The sequence below is a fragment of the Caretta caretta genome, chromosome 2, assembly GCF_965140235.1.
Source record: "Caretta caretta isolate rCarCar2 chromosome 2, rCarCar1.hap1, whole genome shotgun sequence".
Lineage (NCBI taxonomy): Eukaryota > Metazoa > Chordata > Testudines > Cheloniidae > Caretta > Caretta caretta.
Genome location: NC_134207.1, coordinates 124219228 through 124244784, shown reverse-complemented (window position 1 = coordinate 124244784; position 25557 = coordinate 124219228). Strand labels below are relative to the sequence as shown.

At 41.5% G+C, this 25557-nt stretch overlaps 1 protein-coding gene across 1 annotated transcript in view; it reads left to right on the top strand.

The window, feature by feature from the left end:
* Positions 1-23630, top strand: part of LOC125631043 (glutamate decarboxylase 1-like) — a 43145-nt gene extending 19515 nt beyond the window's left edge. The window contains exons 7-15 of the mRNA XM_048837225.2: positions 1755-1834; positions 7390-7444; positions 11157-11273; positions 12808-12872; positions 13450-13528; positions 16038-16187; positions 16941-17048; positions 18428-18517; positions 20967-23630. Coding sequence (XP_048693182.2) covers positions 1755-1834; positions 7390-7444; positions 11157-11273; positions 12808-12872; positions 13450-13528; positions 16038-16187; positions 16941-17048; positions 18428-18517; positions 20967-21140 — 918 coding nt within the window. The 3' untranslated portion in view covers positions 21141-23630. The remainder of the gene's footprint in view (positions 1-1754; positions 1835-7389; positions 7445-11156; positions 11274-12807; positions 12873-13449; positions 13529-16037; positions 16188-16940; positions 17049-18427; positions 18518-20966) is intronic.
* The last annotated feature ends 1927 nt before the right edge of the window (positions 23631-25557 follow it).

The following is a 25557-nucleotide window of genomic DNA, read 5'->3' as shown; positions in this document are numbered from 1 at the left end:
GGAGGATTAGACAGGATTTGATGGACTCTTGGTAAATTTCAGCATGCCCATTCTTATACTCTTAAGTGTCATCACAACACCTGAGCCATAACATACTTTATATTTCCCTAGGGCAGAAAAAATAATGGTGCCACCCATAAATTGTATGTACTTCGTATACACAGGTTTCGGAGTAGCAGGCGTGTTAGTCTGTATTCTCAAAAAGAAAAGGAGTACTTGTGGCACCTTAGAGAGTTACAGATTTATTAGAGCATAAGCTTTCGTGAGCTACAGCTCACTTCTTCGGATCCATTCAGTGGAAAATACAGTGGGGAGATTTATATACACAGAGAACATGAAACAATGGGTGTTACCATTCACACTGTAAGGAGAGTGATCACTTAAGGTGAGCTATAACCAGCAGGAGAGCTGGGGGGGGGAGGGGGCTTTTGTAGTGATAATCAAGGTGGGCCATTTCCAGTAGTTGACAAGAACGTCTGAGGAACGGTGGAGGGGGGGAATAAACATGGGGAAATAGTTTTACTTTGTGTAATGACCCATCCACTCCCAGTCTCTATTCAAGCCTAAGTTAATTGTATCCAGTTTGCAAATTAATTCCAATTCAGCAGTCTCTTGTTGGAGTCTGTTTTTGAAGTTTTTTTGTTGGAGAATTGCAACTTTTAGGTCTGTAATCGAGTGACCAAAGAGATTGAAGTGTTCTCTGACTGGTTTATGAATGTTATAATTCTTGACGTCTGATTTGTGTCCATTTATTCTTTTACGTAGAGACTGTCCAGTTTGACCAATGTACATGGCAGAGGGGCATTGCTGGCACATGATGGCATATATCACATTGGTAGATGTGCAGGTGAACGAGCCTCTGATAGTGTGGCTGATGTTATTAGGCCCTGTGATGGTGTCCCCTGAATAGATATGTGGACACAGTTGGCAACGGGCTTTGTTGCAAGGATAGGTTCCTGGGTTAGTGGTTCTGTTGTATGGTGTGTGGTTGCTGGTGAGTATTTGCTTCAGGTTGGGGGGGCTGTCTGTAAGCAAGGACTGGCCTGTCTCCCAAGATCTGTGAGAGTGATGGGTCGTCCTTCAGGATAGGTTGTAGATCCTTGATGATGCGTTGGAGAGGTTTTAGTTGGGGGCTGAATGTGATGGCTAGTGGCGTTCTGTTATTTTCTTTGTTGGGCCTGTCCTGTAGTAGGTGACTTCTGGCTCTGTCAATCTGTTTCTTCACTTCAGCAGGTGGGTATTGTAGTTGTAAGAATGTTTGATAGAGATCTTGTAGGTGTTTGTCTCTGTCTGAGGGGTTGGAGCAAATGCGGTTGTATCGTAGAGCTTGTCTGTAGACAATGGATCGTGTGGTGTGGTCTGGATGAAAGCTGGAGGTATGTAGGTAGGAATAACGGTCTGCTGGTAATAGCTCACCTCAGACGTTCTTGTCAACTGCTGGAAATGGCCCACCTTGATTATCACTCCAAAAGGTTTTTTTCCTCCCCGCTCTCCTGCTGGTAATAGCTCACCTTAAGCGATCACTCTGGTTACAGTGTGTATGGTAACACTCATTGTTTCATGTTCTCTATGTATATACATCTCCCCACTGTATTTTCCACTGAATGCATCCGATGAAGTGAGCTGTAGCTTACAAAAGCTTATGCTCAAATAAATTTGTTAGTCTCTAAGGTGCCACAAGTCCTCCTTTTCTTTTTGTGTACACAGTATCCAACAAAACTCCCTTATAAACTTTTTCTTTTTTCTTTTTTAAGAGCCATTATTCAGTTAAGAAAGCTGCAGCAGTCCTTGGAATTGGGACAGATAATGTAATTGCAGTAAAGTGTGATGAAAGGTAAGCCCCTTAATGTCTTCCAGTAAATGTTTTTTTCTGAATTTAACCTTCTCTTGTGCCAATTGCTCTTGTGTCTATTGCTTAAGGCGAACTGTACTTTATAAAATGATCTTGAGCTACAGCTAAAGCAGAATTGATTAGATGCAAAATATGGGTCACTTACGAATACAGAGCCAAATTTGTAGGTCCTTATTCAGTATTTACTCGGTCTCTATTTAGACAAATAAATTATGTCAGTGGGAGTTGTGCCTGAGTAACCCAGGGAGTAAAACTAAAGGGCCAGTTCTACAAACTTCATTCCAATAGTAATACTACTTGACTAGTTGCCAAGTAACATACTATTTAACACGGGTAAAGGTGGCTGAACCTGTCTCTAAGTAAAAATTTCAAAATGGGGCCCAGATGTAAGGTTAGACTGAGGTTTTACTACTAACCCTGTTTAAGGAGCAAGACATGCTGAGCCACCACCTTGCAGGGAAGGAAATTGGACCTCAGAGAGGCATAATTCCTTCCCTTATTTTACCTAACTTCATAAAAGTACAGTAATTTGCTACTGGCCCATGCCAGTAACAAATTAATGCCAGCTGAGCTATGCTGGCCAATGTACTGTGGGGTGGAACCAAGTGTCCACACATTCCTGCCTTCTCTGCCCATTTCCCACCTATCTGCTTGGGGGAAGTGGGGTAACAGGCTTTCCCCACATGCTTAGTACCAAGTGCAAGGACTTGTATATAGTGGCAGATAGATCCGACTCCCTTTCATACCTGTGTTGCCTCGACCAGCAGTTCTCAACTGGGGGTTCCCCGCCCCCTAGGGGTCCATGATCCCTTTCAAGGTGGCCGCGGGGCCCGCAGTGGGGCTGAAGCCCCAAACCTGGCATTCCCCCACAGCACTGAATCCTGGAGCCCTGAGCCCTGATGCTCCCTGCGGGGCAGAAGCCCTGAGCCCATGGGCAGAGTTGGGGACATGGAGGGCATTGCCTCCCGCCAGCCAAATTGCAGCGCAAGATCATGGCAGCCCCCCGGCCCCCATCTCCCCTCCCCGGCTCCTGGCCAGGTCAGAGGTGGGAGCCGGAGCCTGGCAGTGCGGGGTAGCTGCTGCTCTGGCTGGTGCAATGGAGCAGTTAGCAGCAGCAGCGTTCCCTCCTCTCCTGCTGGTGCCCCAGATTGAAGCTGCTGCTCAGCCCCATTTGTTCTCTCAGAGGCAGCCAGTAAGAACCCCCCCTCTCCCTGCACCCTGAGCTACCCCCCGGCCTGCACACAGCCCCTAGCTATCCCCTGCCTGCACACAGCTCATAGTAGCCCTCTCCCTGCACCCTGAACTACCTCCCTCCCTACGCACAGCCCCAATACCCCCTCCCTACACCCTGAGCTGCCCCCTGCCTGGCACATAGCCCCTAGCCACCCACTGCCTGCACCCAGCTACCCCCTCCCTGCACATTGGGCTACCTCCTGTCTGAACACAGCCCCTAGCTATCCCCCTCCCTGCACACTGACCTGTTTTTTAACTTTCTGAGCTAAGCCCCCCACCTTTGAGTTACTATTTTTGGTTGAACACCCCCCCCCCTCGCCCCAACCCAGACAGTCTGGGTGGCCTGTTGAGGTGAGCTGAGATGGAGGTGGCACTCCCTCCCTGGACCCCACCATGCAGACGTGGCTCAAGACCCGCTGGCCCCTATTCCCACCCCCCCCCTCGGGGCAATAGAAGTCAAACTACACCTATGCCAAAGGCCCCACCCCAAGGCCCCTCTTCCCACACTGGGCTCTGGAGCTTTTATAGTATGTCAAGGGGGCCTCAGAGAGAAAAAGGTTGAGAAGCCCTGGCCTAGACCACAACTTGGTCCACCTTTAAACTTATTCTTTCTAATGCCATCATCTCTTCACCTGAATAGCTTTCATTTTATTTGTTTACTTGGGGAGCAAGGCTGTTGAAATTTTTTTTTTTTTTTTTGCTAGTGTTTGGGAAGAGGACTATGTAGGAGTTTGTAGTTATGTTTCTTTTCCATATTTTGCTCTGGGACTAAATGAAGGCATGTATGAGGGCATTTCTGTAATTCTGTGTCTGATACATTCTTGTTAAGAGGCCTCTGGGCCTCAGGTATTGGTGTTGAGAAATTAAAATTGATTTCTTTATTACTTAGGAGTACTGTAACATTGTAGTATGGTGATGTGGAAGAGAAAACCCATTATCTTTACTGTAATAATGCTGTGTAATAATTGATGTACTATAGTATCAGATTGGTAATGGAGTTTTTAAAAGATATCTGTTACATAATGGATGCAAAGGGAGAGTTAAGTTTAAGCTTCAGTGTTGTGGGGGGGGGAGTTGTTGTTGTTTTCATGTTTCTTTTACTGGTTATTGCAGTGTCTCCTAAAAGCCACAGGCACCCAAGCTGTAATCTTTCTTTTTATACAGCGGAAGATTATTCTACATAGTTTAAAGATTGAGAAATTTAAAACAGTAAACAATATACATGTGATAATGAGATGTTAAGTGAGTTCAAAGGAAATGTGTCAAGGCACATAAAAGTGCATGATTATATAATAGCATATCTCTGAAAGTACCTGATTTTCAGAAATCTATATGTTGTTCGTATAAGTCTTTAAAACACACCTGTTTTTGTTGTTGTTGTTGTTACAGGCAATAGGTAACCCATGACAACTCCACAAAAATTACATCACTGTCTAAATTGGTTTGATGCCTTTCTCTGAAAATTGTTTGTCTGTTCAGAAAATCTGTAGAAGACCCATTTAGATCTCTGTAGCTTCCTTTCTATGATGCTATAAATCCAGATGGATCCTTAGCTAAAACCACAGTTCCTACTGAAAAAAGAAAAGGAGGACTTGTGGCACCTTAGAGACTAACAAATTTATTTGAGCATAAGCTTTCGTGAGCTACAGCTCACTGAGTTCAGTGTGATTTGCACACGTATATCCGAATACAGATGTAGTCATAATTCAATGACTGTGGCAGATTCAAAAACAGAAAAGTGTTTTTATTTCCCTGAACAAAAAGTATGTAAAGGCCAAGATTCTCAAATCGGGTTGCCTAAAGTTAGGAGTATACACAGAAATGTAAAAGCCTAAATAAAAGTGGGCTGATTTCCAGAGATACTGAGTATTTGTGACTACTCCAGCTAAAATCACTGGGAGCTACAGGTCCTCACTACTAGAACCAAATGAAATTTTTTTATAGACATTTTGAAGATATTTTCATGGGATCTGTCCTTTTTCAAGAACATTTTTTCCCTTTCATTTTTGGCAAAAACAAGAAAATTTTGACAAAAATGATTTTTTTTTTGGTTTTAAATTTTTTTTTGGTATGCTTCTCAGGGTATCAAGGACTGTGAGTCACCTTGTTAACCCCCCTCCCCCAGCCCTACTCCCACACCCCTCCAGTGAGAGGGAGACTTGCCTGTTTTCTCTGTCAGCTTCCTGACACCACCAGTCTGTTAGCCACCCAAACAGTCTTCTTTGCACTATGCCAGCCCTTACTGTGCCTTGCAGGTTAACAATAGGTGAGCCCCAGGCTCAAAGCCACTTTGAAGCATCCCCCTTTATAGTTTTTCATTGAACGCTCACAGGAATACCAGGTCTTCTGTTCTCCAGGGAACAGTGTACACTTCTGCTTGAGTATCAGGGGTAGCCGTGTTAGTCTGGATCTGTAAAAGCGGCAAAGAGTCCTGTGGCACCATGTCATCATGCATCGGAAGATTGGGTATTCACCCACGAATACCCATGGAAGCTTATGCTTATACCCACGAAAGCTTTCACCCACAAAAGCTTATGCTCCAATACATCTGTTAGTCTATAAGGTGCCACAGGACTCTTTGTCGCTTTTACTTCTGCTTGAATGATTCAACTCTGGGTCAGCTCCTTGTATAGTCCCATGGCACTTAGATAGATTTGTAGTGAAAACAACCTTTTTATTATCAAAGATTCAAGAGGTTAGGATATCCTCAAGAGAGAGGATAATGGAAACAACAGTATTACACATAAAAGCATAACATGATTTCTAGAGATTAAACATAACTTAACTGGCTAGCCTTCTGTCTAAAGAGGATCATCTCACCCCAAATGTCCTTTGCAGCATTTCAACCAGGGCAGGTTGTGATCCATTGTCATGAATGTAATCGCACTGACCAGTCAATTCCTAGGTGCAGGATAAAGGAGTGTCTTCCTTGCCTTCTCCTTAATATCCCCAAGTACTTTGTTTGTACGCAGAGTCAGGATAACACTCCCTGCCCCTATAGTTTGTTCTCTTGTGGTTTGATGACTTCACATTCCCCACCCTGTTGACTATGTATGAAAATGAGGCTTCCATTGTGTTGGCTTACAATGTTTAATTATATGCTGGCAGAGATACAGGTGAATAAACATCCATTCGTCTGACAAAAAACCTGTTTGCCAAGTCTGCCTTGATACAGACTTCAGATAGCTCTTTATGCAATCAATAGTATTAATGTTGTGACCCTAGCTCTTATGTAAAACCTCACATGACAGTCTTTGGTGGACCAGAATGTACATACCAGGGTACGGTTATTCTTGTAACTCCCTTGCCAGTTGGGTCACAATTTTGTAAGGCAAAAATCCCCATTTCGTGACCTGATCTACTCAATACCTCTGCATATTAGGCCACTTTTCTTTAGGAACATAAGTATGCATTTAAGAGCCTAACAGTGGGCACCCAAGTTTGAAAATTGGTCCTAATTCTTTCATGGAGTACAGTGTTACAAGGACTTCCTTCATTTCTGTAGACTTGAAATGCAAAATCTGCAAGAGTAAAAGGAAATATTTTGCAGTACAGGAAGAGAAAAGCTTGCAACAATTCAGGTAGAAAAAGCCAGCATTTCAGTATATTAGTATGCAGTGCAATAAGATGGATACGAAAGAGGATAACACATTAGCAGCACAATAGAAATATGGTTAGTATGTGAGGGGGGAAAACTATTAACAGATTAAAATTGGCATGTATTATGCTCACATACAATATGTGTATTACCAAATTTTTCAAAATGTAATGGGCCAAATCCTGCCATCATACACATGGTGAGAAGTGGGTAGAAACTGCTATTGTCAGTTTTCTTACTCATGGCCCCATATCATAACATTAATCTTCAATGAGTTTGTTTACATTAATGATCGCTTTATTTGGATGTGATAAGGGCCACAAATGCATCAGTTAGAGCATTGGGAGTGATCCACAACTGCCCTGCACCTTATGCTGCCATTTACTTTGTGCAAAGTAGGTCTAAAATGCTACCATTCTCATTTGCCAAGGCTTTACACCACTTTACACAGACCTTGCAAAGATGCAGGGTAGTGGGAAATAAGGCTCCTTGTCTTTTGGCCACTGTTTTATATAGGCTGAAAATATTTTGCAGCAAAATATAAGTAAACCTCACTGGAGAGAGTCAACTGAACAGTATGGTAAATGTCAAGGAAAGACTCCTCCCCCCAACTGGGCTTTGATCTACTGCATATTCTCAAGAGTAGCAGGACAAATAACTTAAATTTTCCCCTTTTTTTCCCTCCCAACATTCTACAATCATCTAGGGGGAAGATGATTCCATCAGATTTGGAGGCAAAAATACTCAAAGTCAAGAGACAGGTTTGTTTGTTTGTTTGTTTGTAGCCTTGTGATATTAATATTGAGCTAAGTCTGGCAGTCCTCACTCATGTGAAATTCCCAAGGAAGTTAATAGTAGGAACCACGTTTTCAAAAGTATTTAGCACCCAGAGCTCCAAATGCAATCTCATTTAAATTAATGGGAGTTTTGGCAGAGTGAGGACTGCAGTATTTGCCTGGATTATAGAGAAGACATCTTTTAAGTTACAAAATTGTCTTACAATTAAAAGTAGAGAGTCATAGTATCATGGACATGTAGGGCTGGAAGGAACCTTGAATGGTCATTAAATCCAGCCCCCTGCACTGAGGTGGAACCAAGTAAACCTAAACTATCCCTGACAGGTGTTTGTCCAACCTGTTCTTAGAGACCTCCAGTGATGGAAATGCCTCAACCTCCCTTGGAAGCCTATTCCAGAGTTTAACCAACCTTAGAGTTAGAAAGCATTTCCTACTATCTAAGCTAAATCTTCCTTGCTTCAGATTAAGCCCATTACTTCTTGTCCTACCTTCTGTGGACACGGAGAACAATGGATCCCTGTCTTCTTTATAACAGCCTTTCACGTATCTGAAGATGGCTATCGGTCTTCTTTTCTTAAGCCTGAACGTGCCCAGTTCTTTTAACCTTTGCTCACAGGTCAGGTTTTCTACACCTTTTATCATTTTTGTTACTCTCCTCTGGACTCTCTCTCTAATTTATCCACCTCTTTCCTAAAGTACAGTGCTCACAGTTGGACATGATACTCCAGCTGAGGCCTCATCAGTACCAAATAGAACTGGACAATTACTTCCCATGTCTTACATACAACATTCCCATTAATAAACCCCAGAATGACATTAGCCTTTTTCCCCAACTGCATCACATTCATTCATATGCAATTTTTGATCCACTATAACCTACAGATCCTTTCCAACAGTATTTCTACCGAGCCAATTATTACCCCTTTTGTAGTTGTGCATTTGATTTTTTCCCCCAAGTGTAGTATTTTGCACTTGTCTTTATTGAATTTCATTTTGTTGATTTCAGACCAATTCTCTGATTTGTCAAGATTGTTATGAATTCTAATCCTGCCCTCCAAAATGATTGCAACCCTTCCCAACTTAGCGTCATCTACAGATTTTATAAGGATGCTCTCCACTCCATTATCCAAGCCATTAATGAAAATATTGAATAGTATCTGACCCAGGACTAGTCTCTGTGGGACCCCACAAATACAGTCTCCCAGTTTGACAGTGAATCACTGATAATTACTTTGAGTGTGTTCTTTCAGTCAGTTGTGCACCTGCATTAGAGCAATTTCCTCTAGACCATGTTTCCCTAGTTTGTTTATGAGACTGTCATGTGAAAATGTATCAAAAGACTTACTAAAATCATGACATAGCACATCTACTGCTTCCCCACCATCCATTAGGCCAGTAATCCTGTCAAAGAAAGAAATTAGGTTGGTTTCACATGACGATTTTCTTTTTTTTGACAAATACACACTGGCTATTCCTTACAACCCTAATATCCTAGGTGCTTACAAACTGATTGTTTAATAATTTGTTCCAGTATCTTTCCAGATATCAAATTTAGGCTGACTGGTTTATAATTCCCTGTGACATCTTTGTTCCCCTTGTTAAAAATAGGTACTGTGTTTGCCCTTTTCCAGTCCTCTGGGACCTCACCTGTCCTCCATGAGTTCTCTGAGATCCAGCTAGTTTTCTGAGTACCGTAGGGTGGATTTCATCATGCCCTGCCAACTTGAATACATCTAAGTTTTTTAAATACTCTTGAACCTGTTCTTTCCCTGTTTTGGCTTGGCTTCCTTCCCCCTTATTGTTAATATTAATTGTATTGAATGTCTGGTCACTATTAACTGAAGCAAAATAGGTATTAAACACTTCAGCCTTCTACATGTCATCAGTTATTAGCTCTCCTTCCCTCCTGTGTAGCGGACCTATACTTTCCTTTGTCTTTCTCTTGCTCCTAATATATTTAGAGAACGTCTTCTTATTAACTTTTATGTCCCTTGTGAAGTGTAACTGATTTTGTGTCTTAGCCTTTCTGATTTTGTCCCTACATGCTTAGGCTAGTCCTTTGTGCTTGTGTAACCCACACGCCTTCTGGGTGGGGTGTTGTGTCCCATCTAGTGGCACTGAGACCACTGAGTGAGAGAGATAAAATGAGTCTGCTCCATAGCCTGAGCTAACAGCCAGTTAGCTTTTAGCTAATGCGGTAGAGGCTCATGCACTAAGCTCCAGATTCAATCCCACCCATTGATGACCGGGGTCTGTTGGCATTACACTTGTCCTTAGCAACTTGTTTCCACTTTTTGTAGGATTCCTTTTTGATTCTCAGGTCATCAGAGAACTCTTGACGGAGCCGTATTGACCTCTTCCTATCTTTCCTTTGCATCGGGATAGCTTACAGTCGTGCCTTTGATATTGCCTCCTTGAGAAACTTCAAGTACCTCTGAACTCCTTTTTGCCTTTGATTTTCTTCCCATGGACCTTATCTATCAGTTCTCTGAGATTGTTGAAGTCTGCATTTCTTGAAGTCCATTCTCCTTATTCTTCTATTCCCACTCTTTCCTTTTCTTAGACTCATGAAATCTATCATTTCTTGGTCACTTTCACTCAAATTGCCTTCCACTTTCAGATTTGCTATCAATTCCTCCCTATTAGTCAGAATCAAGTTTAAAATGGCTGTTCCCCTGGCTATGTCCTCTACTTTCTGAAACAAGAAGTTGTTCCCATTACATTCCAAGAACTTATTGGAAATTTTGTGTTTTGCTGCATTACTTTTCCAACAGATGTCTGTGTAGTTAAAGTCCCCCATTACTACCAGCTCTTGTGTTTTGGATATTTCTCTTATATGTTCTAGAAATGCATCCTCCACCTCCTCTTACTGATTTGGTGGTCTATACTAGATCCTTACCATGACATTACCCCTTCTATTTTATCCGGAGGCTTTCAACTGGTCTGCTTTTCATCTCCTTCGGGACCTCAAAACAAGTATATATAATTTGATGTAGAATGCAACACCTCCTCTCTTTCTGCCCTGCCTGTTCTTCCTGAACAAGCTGTACCCCTCTATATCAATATTCCAGTGATAAGATTTATTCCATCAAGTCTCTGTGATGCCAATTAAGTCATAATTTATCTTATGTACTAATACTTTCAGTTCTTCCTGTTTATTCCCCATACTACTTGCATCTGAGTATAGCATAGACATGTTGAGCAAATTCCCCCACTGATTTTCCTCTTATTGTTCCTATGAATCTATTATAATTTTCCATGCTGTGCCCCTCCCCCATCCAACATTCAGCCTTCTGTTTAGATCACTTTTTTGATACTTACCTGTGGACTTATGTCACCTGCTCCTTTTGAACCTCGTTCAAATCACTTTTCACTAATTTGATGAGTCAGTGAACAAATATCTCTTCCTAAAGGTACATCTTTTCTGGGTTCATATGAAGATACTGACCAAACTTTCCATAACATTCACCACCTTCAGGCAAAAACTAAACATGAAAAATTTCAGTCTCAAATAGGGATTTGGGGAAAGTTGTTAATGGGAAGAAAAGGGGTGATGATGGAAATGTATTGCAACATTAATTATAGAAATGGTGACTGATATGAGAAGAAAGAAGAACACGTTCTCTGAGTTATCCCTTCAGCTAATATGGCCTGAATTATCTTGTATTATTTTCAGGATCATATCCCACTCTATGTCAGTGCCACAGCTGGTACAACAGTGTATGGAGCCTTTGATCCTCTTGACAACATTGCTGACATCTGCGAGAAGTATGGACTCTGGATGCATGTGGATGTAATGCTTTTCAGAAATATTGCTCACAATTATTTTTTTATAGGATTAAAGTCTGGAACGTGTTTCTTTACCACAGAAAAGAGCACCTGTTTTGAAGGGTTCCAATACAACTAATGTGTATGAATGGATTGTGATGAATAGACATACTCAAACAAGATACAATCTTGCAGTGAAGGGTGTGCCTGTTTAGAAAGGAAACTAAGTAAATGGCATTTGTTAGCGTTCATTCAAGTCTTGGAATAATACAACAAATACTGCTTCAAAATGCATTCGCTTTATGTCAGACTAGAGCAACTCAAAATACCATAATACACCTCTCTGGCATACAATGAATGATCGTTTTGAAGAATATTTTTCTTTTTATGACTAATAAGTTCTTCTGCATATAATACCACCTTAGTAGTACAGAGTCACTGGGATAAGTACAGCTCCTGGCAAGATAAGCCGAATTTAAATCACTAGGCCAAATTCTTGTCTCTGATATAGTTGAATGAATAAGTAGCTAGTCATATTATTTTTTTTTACTCTGAAGTAAAATGTGTGAATTTTAGCCCAAATTCTCAGTAGCGATTGCCTAACTTTAGGTTGGCATCTAAGTGCACATTAAATTGGTGGCCTGATTTTTAAATTGATCAGAGCTGTGATTTCTTAGCACTTCCTAAAATCAAACCAGTTCTATCAAGATGCCTAAATATTAATTGAGGCCTGACTTTAGGCAACCTTTGTTGGAAATTTTTGGTTAAAAATAAGTTGAATTTTGAAGTGTTTGCTTTTTCAGTAGGTACAATGCTGTGCCACTATAACCAGGTTAAATATAAATGCAGTTGTTTCAGTATATTGAACCTTACTCATGCAGTCTAATCTCTAGTGAACATAAAGAGGATTTTCATAGAAATTCTTCTTGCAGTTAGTGTGCACTGTGGATCAAGCTAATTGCTGGCTTCAGTTTACTACTCTAAAGAAAGAAGATGGTCCAGGCATTTAAAAGAGCATGCAATGAATTAAATGTGATGGATCACAGACCTTGAACCTGAGCCCACAGGTAGTGCTCAGGTCCTGACTGCCACACAGCAGCTCGAATGGACTTCAGCATGACAGAAATTTACCCTTTGTCTTTATTAAATGCTGTGATTATTCTCTTATTCATGCATGAAATCACATTAAAGCCAATGGACTATTTGTTTAATAAGGCACAGTGAATATGGCTTATTTTTATCCATACTTCTTATTTGCAGAATGCTATATAAAACTACAGCTGCGGCACAGCACTTTACAATACTCTATTATACGCCAACCAATGAGCAGAAAACCTTCTTGAATATACGCACTTTGTTCCTCCATTGTCTGTGTGGTGTGGCTGGGTGTTGCTCTGTTTTTCCCTTTATAGATTAGATTTCTTGTAACATTTAATGCCTGAATTCATTTAACAGCTTGTATATTTTAGAAGAAAAATATTTTAGTAACTCTCTTATGCAGGATTGAACTTTTCTTCTCTTGTTTTTATTTTATAATGTCATTGTCTCATTTCTTACAGGCAGCATGGGGAGGTGGGCTGCTGATGTCTAGGAAACATTCCTTTAAACTTAATGGCATTGAAAGGTGAGCATAATGCATTCTGTGTTTTTATTCAGAGTAAATCATCATCCTCCCCTCTCTGTTGTTCTTGCCATGTTACCCCTTACACACCTTGATCCTTCCATTACCACACAACACACAGCCCCATCTACAAATCCCTAAATAATCTTGCCCCACCACCTCCATTTCTGATCTTCTCTCCTCCTTTACTTTATACACTCCCCATTTCTTTTTTGTCTTCCTCTTCCTGAATCTCCTTTTCTCACTCTGAGCTTCATTCCTTTATCACATGGCTCCCTTCACAAGGAACAGCCTTTCTTTCCTCCCCCCCGCAATCTACCTTCTCTTTCTTCCTCTAAATCTTTCCTTAAAAGCTCTCCTCTCCTTTTTATTAATAATTCCTTCACTTTCCCTACCCTGAACTATTATCTTAAGCCATTGTCCTGTAAGAATGTAAGCTCTTTTGAGCAGCAGAGGTAGACACACATATTATGTCTGGAAAGTGATATGTATGTGTGTGCAGGGGCCTTTGGGGAGACTTATACCTATTACATTTAACACCTGCCATGTTCCTTACCTTATAGTTTGGTTTATCACCTAGGGCCAATTCTGTCACCTGGAATCCACACAAATTGATGGGCGTTCCACTTCAGTGTTCTGCCTTCCTGGTCTGTGAAAAGGTACCGTAAATGATGTCTTTCATATGTCAAAACAGGCTTTAGGTAATGACTTAAAGTGCTAGCATGAAGGCCAACTGATGTGATTGTAAAAGTTGACAAAGGCAAAGAGCAGAAACCTCAGAGCACAGCAATCCTCAACAGTTGCTGTACCCCTCTTACCTTTGAATTTTCTGATGATCTGAAAATCCTGACTTGCCCTGTATTGTAGGGTCTGTGTTTCCCAGCTACCAGTCAGGTAGTTCTAGGTCACATCCTAAGACCGCAGGACCATGGAACCACCAGAAGAAGAGCTTTCCTATCCTGTTGGTGCTTAGTAAGGAAACAGACTCCCATAAAACCTCTTCAAGATCATATGGCAATATGACTTCCAGGCATATACACTCTAAAGAGGCAAGATGTGGGAAGAAAGTGGCCACACCACCACACCTAAAGGTGTCAGGAGATGGCTAATGGTCATCCGGGCCCAAAGACAGCAGGCGATAGCAAGGACTTTTTTTTTTTAATGATGCCCATTATCTTAAGTATTTATTTGGCTGATAGTCATGTAGGTGCCTTCACAAGTAAGAGAGTGTCTGGGCCAGCTTTGGAGAAGGATTTTCTGGGGTCCAGAAAAGAGTATATAGCCCTTTGGGAAGGGTAAGTCTGGCTGATATCCAGATCTGGATTTATAAATACATAGACATAGATTTTGGAGGCAGAAGGGGACATTCTTACCATCTCATTGGTACTCCTGCATAACATAGGTCATAGCATTTCACTCAGTCATTTCTTTGGTAAGCCCCAAACTTCTTGTTGAGCTAGAGCATAGCTTTTTAGAAAAAAAGTATTGAATTTAAAGACTTCAAGCAATGGAGAAGTATCATATCACATCCCTTGGTGAGCTGTTCCTCTGAACATCCTCTATCCACATATTTGAATCAGAATAGCAGATAATTCACTCATTCCTGTTTCCCATAAAAATATCTTCTCTGGAGGCAACCCATCTTTTGATATCAAAGGTTATCTGTCACACTAATGACTGACAAGTGGAATTTATCTTTGCAAATAAATAGAATACTAATTACCATTTGTGTTAAATGTATACCCTAATTCAGCATACAATACTATGCGATGTGTCTGAGTTGATGTTATTGTGGGAACCTTAACCACTGAGTTTTCTTGGTCTCGAGTTTTACCTTTTTGTACTCTTAACATTGTGGTGTTAAGGTTTTTCCATGGTATGTACATTCACAGACACACACTGGAAGCTTTATAAAAAAGTCAGCATTTACCAACTGGCAGTTAAATTTCCCATTTGCCTTATTTCCCATTCCATGGCAACTTAGGAAACCCCATGATTTCATCAGTAAAATCAAATACATTGAAAAAGTAAATGTTTAACATAGACCACTGTATAATTTACACACAGTTTTCTAAGCATTTATTTGGTTGGTATTTGGTAGGATACCTTCATTCTAAGACCTAAAGGCCCTTATTCTATTTTTCTTCATTATGTTGTTTCTTTTATCTCCTCACTCTGTAGTAGATTCTCTTTTCATAGCAGAAATAGCTTTCAGCAGCACCATGAGTTGTCTGCCTGCAAATTCAGAACAAAAAGTGTATTGCTTCGTCAGACGCACACAAATCAAATTCTGCCGTGCTTTGTGCAGAGATCTTTACCACAAAGTCTGAAGAAACTGTCAAGTGCTTTAAAAAAAAATGGAAAAGGCGTTTTTTGAAGAAAAACAGGTGGAAAATGGGCTTGATGTCTTATGGAGAAATCACTATCATATGGGTGTCTATTACCAAGATGTAAACGACCTCTCCCCTTCAGATGAATGTAGTACTCTCAATATACTTGCTCACTCCATAATCTATGAACAATGGTTGTAACCATTGGTAGCTCACACAGTATCCATAAAACACACAAATATTATGACTCTTGCATAATAAAAGAGGCAATTAGATGAAATTTTACATACTCAATTTTTCATTCTGTATTTTTTTGCATATGTGCAGGATATGGGGCTCAGTATCATATGCCTGATAAAGGACCTATTTAATAAATTGTATAGATCAAGACTAAGAATTTGTCTGTACACACAGTGCACGGCAAGCCGGGGTGTCAATCTACCTTGCACTATCCTGCTACACACTAGCTCTCTGTGTGGATCTTGCCACATTACACTAACAGTTCCCTAGGGCACTTTGATCTACCCCACTTTGACACAAGTGTGGATCAAAGTGATTATGAACTTTTAGTGCTCAGCAGCAGGGTCCACATGGATGATTAGTGCATGGCAGACTAGAGAGAGAGAGATTTACACTCCCGATTGCTCACTATGTGCTTGTTCATATAGACAAGCCCTAAATGTAGCATTATTTTCAATGGGACAGTGTTTGTATTTCAGTGTAATTATCCTAGTATTTGCTCAATTCTAGCCCAAGTTCAGTAGCTGAAGTGGACATTCCAAAATGAATCTTGTTCATAAATATAGCATGCATATTGATGGTTGTATTCCTGCTCTAGAATCTTCTGCAAGCCTGTAATCAGATGCGTGCTGGGTATCTGTTCCAACCAGACAAACAGTATGATACAACTTACGACACAGGGGACAAGACCATTCAGTGTGGCCGGCATGTTGATGTCTTCAAACTTTGGCTAATGTGGAAAGCTAAGGTAGGAAAGGTCTACAGAAATGCAGCTTTAACCAGAAAAATAAAAATGTTTTGCAACATCAACAACAAAGCACATAAACAATAGCTGTTCTTGCAAGCAAAAGTAAATATTAAATGATAAATAGGAGCATCAGTGCCTAATGCTCAGTCTTTTTTGTGTAGAAGAGACATGAAACCATAGTGTGATGTGATATACAATTCTGATTTTATGATTTATAATTTACAAAAACAAGTTAGAATTGCAACAATAATGGAACAAAGATCAGGTCAAGAAATATAGCCAAATTCTGAAACCTTTGAAACGGTGCTATATTAGCAACTGGAGTAAACCCCATTATTGCCTAAATAGGAAATACGTTACCAATGGCAAGGTAAAGGGGAAAAAGGGCAGGGGGAGCATAATTTATCAACTAAACTGGTCTTAGAGATCTGTCAAAATGCAGTCCCTACCATGCATGCAAAAACTCAGACAAATGAGACTTCATTTGATGTGGTGTTGGTTTAAGCTCAATAGTTATGTAGATTCATACTTCTAAAAGCATACCTTTTTTAGAATGAGGTTCTGTATGTTATATAGAATGAGCATCGATAAGTTCTGTGCCCCAAAACAATAAAATACCGTTCCTCAGGACAGTACCCTAGATTCTCCCCTTCAAGCTCATTCCTGTACAATAAAGTTGTTGTTTGTTTTTTCTAAAGCGGCTCAAGCACTCTTTAGCTCACTTTCTATATGTTTTCCATTGATATTCCACAGGGCACTCGAGGCTTTGAGATTCTTATCAACAAATTCCTTGAACTTGCAGAGTATCTTTACAAGGAACTGAATTCAAGAGAGAACTTTCAGCTTGTATTTGATGCCGAAGTAAGTATAAAAATATCCCTCTGTTCTCTTCCTCAGTATGTATTCCCTTCTACTTTACATTTAATTTGATGTTCCATATAAAAAGCTAACATATTGTCCTGTTGTCACTTTCCCTGTCGAATTGAAATGGGCACTTCACAGATCAGGTATATTCATATTGTACAGTAGAAATGAGTCTAGCCATGGTAGCCATTTCCTGAATGAACAGAGTATTTTTAAATCCTCTGTGGTGTTCATCCAGCCTCTGGGATAACAGACAAAGGTGGCAAACCAAATTTAGGTGATGGTTTTCTTTTGCGACAGCATGGACGGTTGTAAGCAATGAACTGGGCAATTAGGGACTTGATTCTACAAGATGCAGAGTAGAGCTGGGTGTAAAATTTGTGACTCAATTGACTGAACATTTTTTTTCTACTGGAGGTTTTTTTTTGGTCTCTCTCTTGAGTATTGTCCTCCCTCTGTCCACCCACAGTGTCCGTGACCAATTAGTGTTGCCTACTCTCCAAAATGTATTGGCTCCAAGAGTTCTCACCCCTACATCTGCCTATTGCCTGCCCAGCAATTGATCTTGTCCCCAATAGGTCCCATCAGCCCCATCTCCATCAGTTCCACTCCCCTCCCCCCAGCCTCACATCTGTCTCTCTCTCCCAAGCCTCAGAGGGCTGCAGCAGGGCTCTCCCCCTTTCCAGGATTTGGGTGGGAGATGCAGTTCCAGGAGTTCTTCACCCCTCACCCTCCTTTCCCAGGTCATCTAATGCAGGGGAAAGGGGAAGGAGCAGAGGTCCCATCCTGCTCCGTTGTGCACAGGAGGAAAATTGGGAGAAGGAAGTGGAGCTACAGTGATCTGCTGAGCTTTTTGCTCTGTCCTCTCCCGTCCTGTGAGGAAAAGCGATCAGAGGGGGAAACTCTGCTGGCTTAATTTCACGAGGGATCTGGACTTCTCATGTCATCGCGCTATGAGCTCCAGGCCCCCTGAAATCCTGGCACTCACGAAAAATTGTGGGAGTGGCAATACTGCACTTAATCATGGAACTATTCTTGTACTTACTGTTAAGCTCATGAATAAGTGCTCTGCTAGATCAAGGCCAGGGTGCTCAACACCTTGCAGGAGTGAGCCCTAAATTATATTGCATTGACTGCTGGACAATCATCACAGAGTAACACCTTTTGTGATAATTATCAACCTGGGCCAGTTTTGAATAAGTGACCTAAAAGTAAAAGGTAGGATTTTCAAAAGTGACTTAGAAGCATTGGACTGATGTTCAATGGGCTTATGCCTAGGTCATTTAGATACTATTGGTATTAAACTCGTTGACCTCAGACCCAATAGCAGAATCATGATTATCGTTTACTGAGAAATAAATATCTTTGTTTTAAAGCCTGAACTCACCAATGTGTGTTTCTGGTACATTCCACCAAATCTTAGAAGAATACCAAATGGGCCAGAACGAGAGAAATTACTTCATCAGGTAAGATTTCTAGTATTGACATTCAGAGGGTGTTGTGACTAATAAGGTCTCTGTTGATAGTTCTCAGCCTTCATGTATTCCATATTTTCATACAACCTTGTTGTTTAATCAGGACTCAAATACTACAGTTTGTGTTCCATCCAAACAAGAAAAAACTTAATGTCATGGACATCTCCTTAGTGTCAGAATTAGAGTACAGCAAGCTCGTAAAATTATGAACATTCATTCAAATAAAAAGAGTCCTTTGAATGTGTTTGAGAAAAGTTTTCTCTGACCATTTGTAGGAGTGACTCACCACTCACAAGAATGAGTACAGACCATTATTCCAAGTGTATCTGCAGCCCCCTTAAATGTTCTCTTTGGGCTTGGAAATCACGCAATCAGGAAACAGAAACAATGACATGAGACTTAAGTGACCAGTCATAGAGCACTAATGTTAAATTATGGAACCTAAATCAATAGTCGTAGTGAATAGTTTTCAAAGAATCCCCAGTCCGAGACATGTCTGCAAAAACCATTCATCAGATCATTTCAAATATGCAAAAATAGAAGGCTGAGATTTTTTTTAAAATGACGAATAATCTAGTGGACCTAAATATTTTGGTGCCCAACTTGAGACAGTGTAAAGGGCCTAACTTTTCAGAGGGTGGGTTCTAAAGCACCGAAGTGACTTATCACTCTTCAAAATCTTGGCTCAAGTCCCTCTGTAAGCAGAGAAAAGGGCTACATTAATTGAATAACTTGTTCACTTTATCAGAGGGGTAGCCATGTTAGTCTGTATCCACAAAAACAACGAGGAGTCCGGTGGCCCGTTAAAGACTAACAGGTTTATTTGGGCATAAGCTTTCGAGGGTAAAAAACCACTTCTTCAGATGCATGAAGAAGTGTTCACTTTATATAGTTTACCTAGGTCTAGTCAGTCAGCCCTCCTCTGACTTTTCTTAGCTTACAGAATTCCTGGGAGTTGAGGCACTAGTGTAGGGAGCGATTGACCTATTTTATGGTGTTTAATGACAGCAAAGCTAACTTTATTGCACCTAGATACACAGGACAACTTGCCCTAGGTGAACACTTAAAAGGGAAAAATATCTACTGTGCACAATCATTACATGCTTTTAAAATGCTCATATCTTGGTCAAATCAAACAGTCATCCAAAGCAAGGTTCTGCACTCTTCCTCAGTAAGGATTATTTTCCTACCAAATTCCAGTTTTCAAATCGCATTCATCTGGGCTGCAGGGCTGTTCAGAAATGTTGTCCAGGTAACAAGCATTTTTAATCCCAATGGAAGGATTCTGTATGTTTGCTTTCAATTCTGTAAATGTACAATCTACCAACAGCTCTTAATAAAAATGCACAATGTAGCATATACATGTATATTACACACAGCTAAAATAACGCCTGGCCCTGTGGCAGCAGCAGGGAGCCATGCAAAACATGATTTGGAGTCAGAATTCCCACTCCCAGAGATCACATGTATTATAATAAGGAGGGGGCATGTTAGCATCCAGAGTTAGTGTGCAGGGCTCATCTTTCCTAGATGATCAGGATTTCCAGGAAGTGCCACTGATAGTGGCCTTGAAAAGTTGTTTTGCCTTCCCAATATTATGGTAGGAGTCCTGCAATGATGGCAAATAGAAGAAAGTTGGAACTCATAAATCAGACAGCCAACTATAATGAAGATGCAGAAAAAAAACCCACCTTGATTTTCTCATCGCAACATATTTAAAAAGTGATGAAAGTTGATAAGGAAAAAAGGAGTAGGAGGCAACTTTAGTAAACTCCACTTAAGGTATAAAAAGTGATGTAGAAGAGCTCACGTGCAAAACTCACTATTTATTGCAAATTGAAACTTTGCTGAATGGGCCTGATTTTCCAAGTAATCTAACCTCTGATTTTGGGTTCCCACCATTTGGGTGCTGAGAATCTCTGATAACATCCACAAATCAAGCAAGTAACAAGTCAACACTGTGCTACATGTTTGCGTGCAAATCAAAATGTTTGCTCATCCATTATCTCAGAGATATTACCAACCAAAATCTACAAGCCCCAGAATAGAAGCACCTAAAATTTTAAGTGCACAAAATTAGGGATAACAAATGAAGGAGCAGGATTGCAATTTTATAAGGATGTTGTCACAGAAATCAATAAGAGTTTTTCCTGTGTAGGGAGTGAGTAAAAGCTGAGTAAGGACTTCAGGATTTGTCCTACTGTATGTAATGTTAACATTCTATCTTATGTTAAAATTAAAAACAAAAGGACAAATCCTGAAATTCTGTCTTATTCAAGCAGAACTCTCACTGATGTCAATGACAACAGTCTTATGAAGTTTTAATCATGCTAGCTTTTTTGTTATACTGTGACTTGCAAAGACTGGCTGTAATGAGAGGGGTATAAAGTTTCCAAATGTAAAAGGAAAATAATTGTGATGGCTGACTTTTTGTATACAGGTTGCTCCAAAAATAAAAGCACGGATGATAGAAGAAGGAATGACAATGGTTAGCTACCAGCCACATGGGGACAAAGTGAATTTTTTCAGAATGGTCTTTTCTAACCCAGCTACTAGGAAATCAGACGTTGACTTCCTCCTTGAAGAAATTGAACGGCTTGGCAAGGACTTGTGATAACTGATGCTGCACTTTGAAATGGGATCAATTTTGTGCTGCCATAGTGGGCACCATTAAAAAATGTTACATTTGCTACTCCATGTTAGTTTAATGTATTATGGCACCTCCTGTCCTAAGGATAGGAAGATACTGCAGTTACTGGAGGTATCTAGATTAATGAAAGCTCAACCTTTTTTTTAATGGAACTCCCTTTAGACAAGAGATCTCATCGTTTCATAGGGCTTGAGAGTCACCGTATGCATCCTTCTTAACTGTATCTTTTTTGTCCTCCTCCCCCCCCGCCCCCCCGTTTGTTTTCTAGCAGAGTGGTATTGGGGCTTCATATGCCTTCTGGGCTGCAGCAGAGTGGACTAAGATTAAGGTTTACCTTTGCTTTCATAGGCTCCTTTGATGGGTCTTAGGCCCTATAAATATAGCATTCTTTTGTCATTAGTTAAAGAGAGCAGAATACAGAGGCAGGAGCTCCAGAAGAGCCTTTGGCTCCAAGCTTTCTTCATCACAGTGTGTGTGAAACTTCGTAGCTACTCGTGGCAGTCAAAAATTATCCTAGAATACAGCTTTTTTTTGTTTTCTGTCAAGCCACATTAGTACTTAGTAGGAAGTGTTGTTTGGATGCTTGCACCTTTTATTGGTTTCTATCACTCACTTCGCTTTGGTTTAGTAAACACATCTGTGCAGCTTCCCTTCACTCTCCCCTTTTTACATTGCATTTGACATCTCGAGTTTAGAGGAATAGTGTAATTCATCCTATGTGTCCATGCAGTGGAGTAAAAGATCATGAAGGGCATTACTCTCTGGTACTGGTTACCTTTATAGTGTAGACTGTTCTGTGGAGCCCTTACTCCTCCTCTGGTGCAGATGGGTAGAGCCTGGACTCCCCCTTCCACCCTCTTGCTCCCCACTGTGCCAGCCAGCACAGCTGAGCTGGTGCAAAGAGGGAAGGATTCTGCACAGTGTATAGGACTGGCACAGATTACTCCCTGCTCACTGTCTAGAACAGGGGTGAGCAAACTTTCTGGCCTGAGGGCCGCATCGGGTTTCAGAAATTGTATGGAGGGCCGGTTAGGGGAGGCTGTGCCGCCCCAAACAGCCAGCCGTGGCCCTATCCGACCCCCCGCCCCTTCTCGACCCCTGACTCCCTCCGCAGGACCCGTGCTCCATCCACCCCCCATGCTCCCTGACCACCCCCGGAACCTCCGCCCCTGACTGCCCCCCACCTCCCCATCCAACCCCTCCTCTCCTTCCTGACTGCCCCCCTCTGGAACCTCTGCCCCCATTCAACCCCCCTGTTCCCCGTCCTCTGACCGCCCCACCCCCTATCCACACCCCTGGCCCCTGACTATGCCCCAAACTCCCCTGCCCTCTATCCAACCACCCCCCCCACACACACACACACTCCCTGTCCCTTTACCACACTGCCTGGAGCACTGGTGGCTGGTGGCGCGGCTGCACCAGGACAGGCAGCCACATACCACGCAGCACAGAGCACCAGGTCAGGCCGGACTCTGCAGCTGCTCTGCCCCAGGAGCTCACAGCCCCACCGCCCAGACCATTGCACTGGTGGCACAGTGAGCTGAGGCTGCAGGGGAGGGGCCGGGGACTAGCCTCCCAGGCCAGGAGCTCAGGGGGCGGGCAGAACGGTCCCGCAGGCCGGATGTGGCCCGCGGGCTGCAGTTTGCCTACCTCTGGTCTAGAACAAGGGGCAACTAGGGACCAGATAACTACACACTGCTAATAACTCAGGGCTTGTGGCAAAGTCACAGTGTAGCCCTTAGTGATTATGATCTATTCAGCCATAGACTTTGACTCTGGCTCTGTCACAAGTGAATATAAAGGAATGCTATAGATTTATTTAATTCCTCCACTGTATGTATTCCTGAGAACCTTTGGGTGCATGGATCAACAAGTGGATTACTTAGTAATAACTGAACAAGGCTCTCTGGAGAATCTACTGTAGAGAACTGTCCTGCACTGTGTAGAATAAATGACCTAACAGGTTCTTTTTTATTCCTATCTAATTTTTATTCTCATTTTACATTACAGATAACACTAAAGTTAACACAGTGTACGTTGTATTGGTAATAAGTTCAGTTATTTAGACAACTTTTCTAAAAGTTTTGTTATGAAGGATATAGTTTTAAAATTTTCTATTTTAAGGTCTGTGGCATTTGTTTTATATTTATTTACCTTTGTGCTGTATTGTTTTGTTTGTTTAGCCCTATGGTATTAGGCATTTCAAGTATGCACATGAACAGGGAATCCACTAAACCATGAAACATGATAGGAGATTAGATCTGTAGCTGAAATGTGTATATAATTTTGAGAATTGCTCCCTTTGGTAAGTAGAGAAAAAGGTGGGTTAAAACACTGGCCTGTGCATGTGTGCGAGAAAGGGAGATCTATGCTACATTGTAACAAAGCTACAGCAAAACTGCAACTGTCTAGACTAATGTTGAATAAAGCTCTAATTCACTGCACTTACGTTCAGCCTACTGTGTGAAAGTGTCCTTCATTTCAGTAGAGTCCACAATAGGAACCATACACAGTGCTTCCGTACTTTTAATCATGATATAAGTCTCTTTCTTTTGCTTTTTCAGTTACTAGAATCACAGTTTGCTACTTACTTCTTCAGTACTCTTGGGAACCCCTCCTTCCTGCAGTGTGCCAGACACCTGCCTTCCTTACTTCCAACTCTGTCTCGGAACTCAGGATATCTGCAAAGCCTACAATTGCTGACCTGTGCCATTAAAAATATAGACTTCCTCCCAAAACAAAGAAGATTTCTGATTTCATGCTGGTGTAACCCTACTGAAATAAGTCAGGCCCCCAGTGTTTATATGTCCCCTTAATAAGCTCCTCAGGGCCTAACTAAAAAATGCTCATATCCTGTCACATGGCAGGTACATCCCACATCTACCTGTGTGGCATAGGAACTGGCAGCTACTTGACTCCCTCTGCTGGTGCCAGCAATGCTGAGGCATATAGGCATTAGTGAAGGACCGAGGAGGTGAGCAGGGGCAATAACAGCCACCTTCTGCCTTTGCTGGGAAGACGCGTGTCTGGTAGGTAGGCAGATCGCTGGTGAGGGTGAAAAGGAGTCTGTCTCTGCAGTTGGCACTGAGTTCAGGAAGCTGAGCAGCAGGCTCTCTATAAAGAAGAATGTGTAAAGGAGAATGGCAGGAGGATATATTTTGCATTGGGGAGGGATGTTGATTTGATTTTTGTTGGGGGGGGATCAGTGTTTAATTCATTATGGGGATTTGATTGGCTTATTTCGGGGGGTTAATTGGGAGGAGTCATTAGTGCTTGGTTGCGGGGAATTTGGGAGAGATCACTGTGTTGAGTGGGGCACTAAGAGGCACAGGCAAAGATAGTAAAATCTGGTCCTATTCAGACTGGGGACACTGTAGCAAAGATGTGTGTGAAAGGCAGGTTGAGTCCTGTGCACCCGTGACAGCTGTTGTCACTTCTTGAAACCCTCTGTAAAGCCCCCACTGCCTCTCTGCTGCCGTCTCACCTCAGGAAATGCTGTGGCAGCAAGTTGGGTATCCCCCAGCATTACTGACACCAACAAGGGGGGGGGCGCAGCTGCCCGTTCCCATGACACACAGGTAGATGGACATGGTTATATGAGGTGTCAGAGAGAAATCTGTGGTCATCTTTTTAAAAAAATACGTAGAAATAAAGGATGAGGTTTTTTAGAGTCATGCATCATTGTGTTTTAAATATCAGAAGGGATAGAGCTTCCACTATTTCCCTTGGAAAGCTGTTTCAGAGACAACTAGACCGTCCTTTTAGAAGAAGTATATTTTATAACCTAAACTAGGTGTGTATACGTGCAGTAAATGTGTTTGTTAAATCTTTTGAACGCTGATAATGAATAATAGACATTTGACCTGGAATTATCTGCTCCTGTCCCCAGGGGTTGTATAGCATTGTGTCCTACAGGCATACTTGCCAGTCTGTTTTGAATTTAGTGAATTGATGCATTTAGCAAATTGATGCATTTATATTCCTTCCCCTGGGACACTCTGCTAGCATCTAATAGGTCTCATTTATAGGATATTTCTCCTGATCTTGTTGTGCGATTGCTATGGCACCAAGGTAACTGTAAACTCAATATCCTTAAAACTGCCAGGCACTTTTTTTTTTTTTACTAACCTAGTTATTTGTGTTTGAACAACAAGAGAACAAATTAAATTCACTGAAATTAGCCAGAACAACGAAGTTGTGTTTTAAGGTTAATTACATTTAGTTTCCCAATAGAAAATGCCAGCTGGATAAAGGGAACAGATCACCCACAGCCTGGAGAAAACTGATCAAATCTTTAAAATGTTGAAACTTACAAACAGCACACGTTCCCTAAACTAGTTTCCCAGGAGTGTTTGGAGGGTTTTTCTGCACTATACTGGCC